A 9631-nucleotide genomic window follows, 5' to 3' on the forward strand; every position below is an offset into this window, starting at 1 on the left:
CCTCCTGTCAGTCATGGCTCCAGAGACCTGTAAGTTGCACTTGGATCTGCAGAGATCTGGAGGGGATCTGGCAGTGAAAGGGGGAGGTGGGGAAAGTGTGTTGAGAGATAAAGTAAACAGGGAAGTATAAATAGTGTGCATGGAGCAGATGCTGATTTATACTGTTTACTTTCTTTTCAAACAATACGCACTTTGAGAATCACTTTTTACGTGTGTTCATTGATATCCCTTGTGAAAGTTTTTACATGTATATGGCAAAGTTAAAGACAATTAAAGATCTCTTGTGCTGCATGATTGTAACAAGGCAAAATGCTCCAAGTTATTTTAAAAAGAGGCTTCTGACATGAAGCTACAGACTGACGCCCGGCACCTGTTGCTGCGTGCTGAGTGTGACATGCTACCAATGCATGATGAGCTGGACTTATTTCAGCACTCCAATAAAGCAGTGAAGCATAAACCAATCAGGTTTTTGTTTCACTATTTCCCAATCACGACACAATTATATCAACAAGCTCTTGAGCAGCACTTCAGTGGCGACTCAGTGACAAGGTAGCTTGCAACGTTGTAGGTTTGACACTTTGGTGTTCAGTCATCCTGTGAACAGACCACTAGTCTTGTTGGTGCCAGGCAGGAAATAAACAAACTTGTTTTAGCTCTTGTGCTAGTGCTAGCTACTGTTTTTTCCTCACGGTGAAGAGAAATCGAGATCACATCAAGTCGTTTTTGAAAATTGTTTGGGAACCATGAATGTCTGTACCAAGTTAACAGAGTAGATGTTGGGGTATTTTATTAGATGAAAAAAAAAACCAACACTGACATGCTGGTGCTACTTAATAATATGGACTACGTGTATTGCCCAAGTCTTTAGGCTTCATCCACTGGGTACCATGAATACCTGCACCTGATAAATTGGCAATCCATCCAAGAGTTGTTGAGCCATTTCCCTTAAAACCAAAGTTGTCAATCTAATGGTAGCATTTTGGGAAAAGTCAGGGGATATCAACAAAGTTATTAAGATTCATCCTCTCAGGACCATAAATGTCTACAAAATTTTATTGCAGTCAAATTGATAATTGCTGTGATATTTCAGTCTGGACCAGTGTGGTGGACCACAGAGCTAACTTTCTCCACTAGCGTGGATAAAAACAAAGAAAGAAATCATGAAAGTTGGTAAAACAGCACCTTTAAAGAAACCAAAAGTAAAACAATGCAATCACACACACACCCCCTCATCCATTTAACATGTGGTTTTATTGAAACACTGGATTATTTTTTCCTACAACTCAGATGTGGTATGCACAATTGAAACATGAACAGTGGACTATAAAAAAAGCTGAATAATATAACACTAACATCATCTAGAGAGAGAGAGGGAGAGAGAAGCACTGTTTTTGGTTTCTTTCTCAGAGTATTTATTACAGCAGTGTAAAACCAATAGACCCAATCAACAACGTGCAAGAATTTAGTAGTGTGAATGTGGTGTTAATCAACGTTTTGATACTTGGAGACAGAAAGGGTAAAACCAGAAATTTAAACACACATAGAAAATACTAATATTAAGTGCACTTTAAACATGTTTGTTTGTTTGTTTTTACATCCACAATCTTGCATATATTCTTTCCACATATATACTGTATATTGTTGCCATTGATTGTAGCTTGCAGATACAAATACACATATATCAATACAAAAAGCTAGCTTTGCATTCAAGATAACATCATGTAAACTATTTTGCTCTAGCCAATTTCAGATCTTACAACATCAGAGCTGTGTAAAAATGACATGAATGATTTGAGCTGCTAATCAGCTGCTGAGCTGAATGGTGGGAAAAGTGTCAATTCCTTTAATGAAATATTCAAAAAACAAAACCCAAGTTTGAGATTTCCCATTGTATGACATTCAAATATATTGTCCAACAGTCAACTTAATCCTGGTTCCTTACAGCTCATTGTTTTTCTACATTTCGTCCTTCAAATTGAAGACAAACTTAAGGCAGAGCACTGACATATACATTATGCCACAACAAAAACACAATAATAATAAGCCGCCATTTTCTTTGGTTTTTCTTCATTTGCCATTCAAGACTATGTTTACATGCACATAGTATTCGGGGTCTTTTAATAGATTACTCCATAACATCTCTGTATACATGAAATAATTTTGCATGTTGAGTATTACAGTGGGCAATGAAAAGATCCAGCAATCACATTCAGGTCTCTCATAATCAAGATTAGAGTCTATCCAGGTCACTGGAAGAAAGATTTGACATGTATGTCCTCCAACACATGAACAGAGAGCCATAGTGATTTCAGGGAATATTGTTGTACGTGTAAACATAGCCATTGACCTCCAACTTTCCGTCCTCTCTTTCTGTATCATCTGAAGCAGTAAACTTCATACAAAATCAAATTTGGCAGGTTTGCAGAGGCGAAACTGACAGTCTGGGGAAAATTAGGCTGGGCAATATATTTATAATATATCAATACTGTGATATGAGACAACATATCATCATAGATTTAAGATATTATCACAAGTGTTGTCTTTTTCTGGTTAAAAAGGCTGCATTACAGTGAAGTAGTAAAATTTCCACATTAATGATTATCTAGCAAAAATGTCATTGTGTAAATATTTTGTGAAAGCACCATTACTCAACCCAACAATATCATCGCAACATCAATATCGATGCTCTTGGTAAAAAAATATCATGACATTTGATATTTAAAAAGATTATCTTTTGATTACTTGGGTTGACCAGCTGAACTTGTTAATCCATGTTTATTTACTTCCCCCAGTGCCCGCAGTGTGTCTGTTGTCATCCTGGGTCATACATTAACTTTGGGCCATTTCTATTTCTTCCAGGCTACCATCTTCTTATACTAGAATTAGAGTGAAATCAAATCCTTAAATTTTTGTCAAGCAACAAATAGAGTCACACTAGTATAAAACACTACTTTAAACCATACCAGATGTGGGAGAAGTCTATAGTCTACTCCCATCATGATGCAAAAGCTCCTCCGGCTGGTGCAGATACCTTTTAACAAACAATATCATTACACTAGTTTTTGCTTGCAGCATTGAATTTGACAGCAGTTTGTTAACCTTTGAAAACTTGCCAAAATCAGTTTTATTTGGAGCGTACTGCTCACCCAACACTCTTAGTCTTCCCTCAAGCACTGACAAACACCAGGCGGGTAGAGTAGATCAGATCAGCCAGGTAAAGAATGAAGTTGACAGCAGTGAGCACAGCTACCGCCATGAGCTTATCCCACACACACAGACCCATCCCAGTGTTACAGTTGTAGGGCCTAGTTTTTGAGCCGCCGTGCTTTGGATCAAAGTTGAAGATGGGCCAGATAATGGTCGCTGACAGATAGAGAACAACTGCCAGGAGGGCGTAGGCAGACAGGAAGCGTGCAAATGGGAAGGGGAGGCACCCAGTGCACTCGCCTATGCAGAGCAGGATGATGGCCGCCGACAGGATGAAGCAGATGCAGTAGACTGACATGCAGTACTTGAGAGCATCGTGACGTTCGTACAACACAGGGTCGCTGATGAAGACGAAGATGATGCAGGCCACAAAGGTCTCACAGACTTTCAGCAGGCCGGGAGCTGTAGCCATGTAGCCGGCTACCTCACCAGGGCGCGCCTTGCTGATGCTCACCTCGGTCATGTAGGCGATAGTGGCCAGGCAGGAAAAGACGGTCGCCACAATGCGGTAGTCGCGGACTTCACTCTGGCCTGTGGAGCCCTTGAGGAAGTAGAGGGGGAAGATGATGGAGGCAGACAGGCAGAGCAGGGCAGCGTAGCAGGCGAAGGTGATGGGGAAGTTCTTCCAGGAAACAGGGGCTCTGGTCTGGAGGCCGAACAGCTCCACCAGGATGACGAGCAGAGTCCCGGCGAAGCTGAAGGCCCAGCAGAAGATGCACCAGTCTCCGGTGCCGTGGTAGAGTCGGCCTCCATGCACGGCCACAGAGAAGGCCACGCAGGCGAAGACCAATGCTGCCAGCCGTGTCCATAGGAGGGGGCTGGAGCGGAGGACAATAGCCATGATGTGGTAGGTGATGTGAGAAACTGGAATGGTTACTGTGAGATAGAAGTTTCTTCCTATTAGATGTCACCTCCTCAGATTTTTACCATCAGCAACTCAGAGATGGAAGAGTGAGCTGTAAGAAGAAAAAACGTGGGAAAAAAACAGTAAGCAAGATTTTATGTAGTTTTTATGATATTTGGATGAAGAACATGATACAACCACATAAGGGCTTCAACAGGCTCTGCACTCCTACACACTCTTTTCTGAAACATACAATGCTGTTATTGTGTTTTTATGAATGGTTGCAACAACAAGTGAAACCATGAAAACACAATTTAAAAACACAAAAAATGACTGCACTGTGGCCACATTCGTCACAGCACATATACATCTGGTCGAATCATCCAGTAAACACTCCCTTTCCTCTTCTCTGGCTCTTTCTGCCCTGTGTCAAACTCCAAACTGCTTTCTCAACAGCATTCCTGTGCTGAGAGCAGACTGTTTCACTCTGACATTCCTCCACTGTCATGTCCTCGGACGGGTGTGGCGCTGCAACCTTCGCCGACCCCACAGTGTGTCTGTCATCTCGCTCTAAACATGGCCCTCTTCACTTGATCCACTCCCACTCCCATGGACTTTATCTACACTGCAAAACAATCTGAAATCTAACAGGCCTGGGAATCTAGTACTGCCTGAACTTTATTTTTAATGCCCTGATAACATTTTGTTACTAAAAGAAATGGGCTTCTTAAGGAGCCTTTTTTTCTACCAAAGCTAAGACAGTTGAGTTATTTCACATGACTTTCTGCTGGTTTTTCAGTGCTATTTGAAGTGGGTGGGGCTCAGTTGGATAGATGTCATGTCAGAGATGAATTCAGAGCGCCAACTATTATATTTTTGAGTATTAAAGGGGCTGTATACAAAATTCAGAGTGTACGAGTTTACTGGACATGGTTCTCACACAAGCGGCAACCTCCAAGGTTAAAAAATAAAGCCAATGTGGAAGTGCCAAAAACTGCAGTACATCAAATGACCACTTGAGGCTGGGTCAAAAACGGAGTAAATTCTCATAGACACCCATGTTAAAAAGCCCAACATTACAGCAGAAATAAACATGGTTACAGCCTAGTGCAAAAAAAAGTTTTGGTCTGTGTTACTAATCTTAATATTCATGACAACTGTGCGGCCGTTTAATTTTTTTTTAATTTAAAAAAAAAAGTTATGCTCGAGTGACATGCTGTCAGATTTCCAGTCAGATCCAACCCCTTCCTCCGCCACAGCTCTACCCTTTCATCCAAATATGGTTGCTTCTGGCTCCAAAAAAAAACAAGATGGCAGCAGCCCAAATGCCTTAACTCAAGGCTTCAAAACAACAGTCTACAAATCAATAGATCACATCATGGTAGCTACGTCCATCATTACAGTCTATGTTCTCAACATGGAGATGGCAAAGCCGGCAACTAGCAACTAACAGTGCAAACACGATAAACAGTGCTACAAAATGGCAACAGACTGACAGAGCTAACAGTGTTAGCCAGCGAGAAACGAGAGAGTGGGCGCTACACTTCAACTATCTTGTCAAGTTCTTTTGTAAATTGAGTAAACTGAAGAGGGGAATGACTCAAAAAGTCAGAAAGCCACTACTGGTCACACCAAAGCATAGTGAGTGTGTAGTGGCACACCCTATGAGTCTGCGGGTCGAGTAAGGGTTTGTTTTATTGCTTATGAAATTAACTGTTGTAAGAGAATGAATGTGCTATTTCCTCTTTTAAAAGTTACACAATCTCACTTACAGAGCTTACAGAGGAATATGTTTTGGCCACAGCTCCATTTGTCCGTTGCCTATTTTTTGATTATTTTATTTATTGTTCATTGGTTGTGTTGAAGAAAAGAATATTTTTTCAGGTCCAATTCTGTGGCTGGTTCAGGTTAGTTTTATTCACTGTACAGTAGGGACAGAAGTTGACAACTAAGGTGTCTTATTCTATCTGAAGATCCACATTCAGAACAAGGTTTTTATATCACTGAATCAAAGGCCAGACTAAAACAATGGTTTTTGGGGTGGGCTAATCAGTTAATAGGAATCTCTGGACAGGACAATTAACAATACAATCTGATACAATACAATTCTGATCAGTCTTGCTGCTTTAATCCCTTCAACACCCCCAAAGAGAGTTTCTTTGAATGAGTAGTTAAAACAATTAAACACATGGGTCTACTGATCAATGTTAGACAGTTGTATCTTAATCAGAAGAGCAGGAGGGACAACAATACATTAAGATAAAATTTTTAAAAAAATAGGGTAAAACATTATCTTCTAGACTTCTAGACTCTAGACCCTGTCAAACAAAGGAAAAAGGGGTCAAAATCACAAATATCCGAGTTACAATGAGATAAAACAGAAATAAACTGTAAATCCTTGCATGTGCAAAGCTTAACCAAAACATTTTTGCTTGAAAAATTACTTTTTAAGTTACATTTTCAAAAGTATTTTTGACCACCGAAACACTAATTAAACTGATCTTTTCAGCCCACATTTTGGCTGATTTGCCTGATTCACAGTCGTCAGTTAGGATATGACGCTAAACCTTGTTTATCGCTCGTTTCACTCCACCTTCAGCCTCACGTTTGCTCCAAAAGATCTGACAAAATGGCGCCCAAGTCAACTGCAGGTTTCATAACGTGCTTTCCGAAAATGATGGGTAATTTCATGTTTTCAACAAGCCCTAAAGACACAAGAGCAAATGTGAGATTGTTGCGTTCATCTTTTTTCCCCTTTGCAGTAAAGGTTTTTTCCTATTGATGCAAATTAGTCAAAGTGCAAACTGTTGTGCAGCTGCATGTGCTGTGGTCTAATGAGGATGCTGTTATTAGTGCAGATATCCTCTTCCTCCTCTACAGTGGAATTCTATTGAATGCTGGTGCATAATGGCTTCTATATAAAAAAGCTCTGTGATTTTGAGGGACTGTGACTGATGACAGCTGATGTTTGCTGCTGTTCATTTACTGATATCAAACTCTAGACAAAATATTTCGGAACTTAACACCAGTACCAATATATATATATTTTGTTATTTGCTGCAAGAAAAGTCTTAAAACAAGATGATGCTTTTGAGACTGTCAGAAAAACAAGGTTTTCAGCCACAAAGACACATCTAATGAGACACATTTTCACAGTGCAGAAACCCTCTCTGACCAGACCGGCTGTCCTCTCTCCTGACACCCATCACCCACTTGGCTCCACAAGCACTGCATTCCCTGTTCCCAGTTTACACAGAGAGACAGTTATAAACAAGGAGAAAAGGCCCGTTTACATTAGTCCCATTAAATCCCTATAAAACAGTCAAGGCTATGGAGGTGAAAAAGCTGAACTGCTGGCCAGGTATGAATAGAACAAAAAAGAGAGAGAAATGGAAAAAGAGACCCCTAAAAGTCCTGCGGGATGACTAAAGCCAAGAGGGAGTGGTGGGGAAGGAAGGGAGTGAAAAGAGGGAGGTACACGGGGGAAGCCCTGTGTCTCAGGCCACAGAAGGACACATAGTTTAAACACAGTGATGGAGTGGAATAGCAGAGATGTGAGTCACCACCGGGCCCCTCTCTTTCACCACTCCTCTCCCTCCCCCCGTCCTCCTCCCTTATTTCTTGTAAGATTTTCCAACTTACTGATGCGTTCCAGATGTGTTGCAGTCTGGCTGCTGCTGAACAACTGGTAACTTTGTCATATTTGCCAAGCTCTTTCCTTCCTTCTCTCCTCATAGTCTCATTTTGGCGGCTACTCCCTCTCTTTTCCATCAGTTGTCCTCTTTCTCCCTCCCAGCTCAATACTCCCACTCCAGCTTTAAAGTCAGGGTACCAATTATGCTTCATGTAAACCACTCAAAATAAATGTATACGGAGGGGGTCGTAATGGAAAAATCAATCCCGCCCCTCCTGCCGCCATTACTTTGCTGCTTATGGAATCAAGTCAGGAAAGAAATGGCGGAGGAAAATGGCAAATGGAGGACAAAAAAAAGAAAGAAAAGAAATGAGAGCACAGTGTGGAAAGTGTCTTTTTCACTGCACAGCATGGAAAACACGACAGCATCACACAAACAGGGGCACTTCCCCGAATGGAAGAGGCGCTGAAAATAGGTTCACACATCAGGCTCGCAGCAGGACAGCAAACAGGATGTGACAGCATCATGCTCCTCTGCACAGTCACAGTCATACAGACAGCAGGACACACACACACACACACACACACACACACACACACACACACACACACAATCCTTAAAGCCAAGATGTGCAGGAAACAAGTGTTCTCAGGCAGAGAGGTCATGTGCGCTGCTTGTTTGGTTGTCATGACACAACATCACTAACTTGATTTCACCCATAATCCACTTACAGGAGACCCGTGTGTTGGAGCACAAGACAATCTCTGTGGGCAAACCATCCCAGTGTGTGTATAATAGCTTCATGTCAGTATATTAGAGTGTGACTGTTGTGTTTTTGAAGGCTGGGGCAAAAATGTAACTTGACATTTGACCTTTTTCACCCCCCCCCCCCCCAAAAAAAAAACCAAGTATTCAGCATTTACTGCATATTCCCTTTCTTGTCAGACTGGGTAACAGTCAAAAACAGCATGTAAACAACCAAAAGATACTAAATGTCTCTCTAGAAAATATTTTTTGAGGGTCATCACCTTTTTTCAGACCAATCACACATACTCAACACAGAGGGAAACTTGGATACAGTTCTGCATTTAAGAAAAATTAGGTAGTCGTTGGTGAGAATCTAAATCTGTGTCTTCAATACAATTTAGGAATAACCCAAAATCCAGAAAAAGAGAGTAAAAGTCCCTGTAAAGCTGTGTGTGCCAGCATGACAGCTGTGTTTCAGGCCCCTGCAGAGGTTCATTCATTTGACAGTGAAGGTGGGTGTGCCGCCTGCCGCACCCTACTCCCACCACACACACCACACACACCACACTACAGCCTATACTAAACAGACACTGACTCAAAACACAGAAATATATGTCCAAAATGATATTTTTTCAGGAAACTATTTTTTTCAGTACTTTTTTTGAAAACATAGTGCAAGTGATTCATGTTTTAAAATCTCGCCACAAAAATACTACAACAAAAATAAACCAATCAAAAAGTGTTATAAAGTTATTATTATTATTATTTTTATTTTATCATTGTTATGTGCTCATTCTATTCTCAATTCTGTTTTATATGTACACATAAAAAACATCTGTGGACTCACAAGATGCCACACTTTTTTTCTTTTTAAAGATTTATTTTTTGTAAAATGTCCTCTAACATGCAACAAGAATAGACGCACACTAGCTGCTCATTATCTCACATTCTCCCCGTGAGGCATGCAGGTAAGCAAGATGCAACAAGTTGAATCTTTTTTCCTCGCACGAGCTCACACAAGAACACGTTTCCTTACCGCGAAATCACCTCATGAGGTTGTGAACTATCTATGTTTGATGTAAAAGTTGCTTACCTTTATGATACTTGGCTGCGGATAGTCTCTGGTGTCTCCGGGACATCCAACGATGGAGAATCGCAGATCGCAACTCTTCAGCTCCTTGACTTGAGCAGCAGCTCA

The 9631-nt window shown here is 41.0% G+C and overlaps 1 protein-coding gene across 1 annotated transcript; it reads right to left on the reverse strand.

The window, feature by feature from the left end:
* Positions 1 to 1232: 1232 nt before the first annotated feature.
* On the reverse strand, positions 1233 to 9631 carry myadmb (myeloid associated differentiation marker b). The gene is made up of 2 exons (XM_042498315.1): positions 9527 to 9631; positions 1233 to 4163 (listed from the first exon to the last, which is right to left on the reverse strand). Exon 2 carries the CDS (start codon positions 4046 to 4048, stop codon positions 3167 to 3169), a length of 882 nt encoding a protein of 293 aa, XP_042354249.1. The 5' UTR covers positions 4049 to 4163; positions 9527 to 9631; the 3' UTR covers positions 1233 to 3166.

Source organism: Plectropomus leopardus, chromosome 12, assembly GCF_008729295.1.
Source record: "Plectropomus leopardus isolate mb chromosome 12, YSFRI_Pleo_2.0, whole genome shotgun sequence".
NCBI lineage: Eukaryota > Metazoa > Chordata > Actinopteri > Perciformes > Serranidae > Plectropomus > Plectropomus leopardus.

Excerpts from the sequence above, each read along its gene's own strand:
- myadmb (XM_042498315.1), bottom strand. The coding sequence starts at position 4,048 with ATGGCTATTGTCCTCCGCTCCAGCCCCCTCCTATGGACACGGCTGGCA.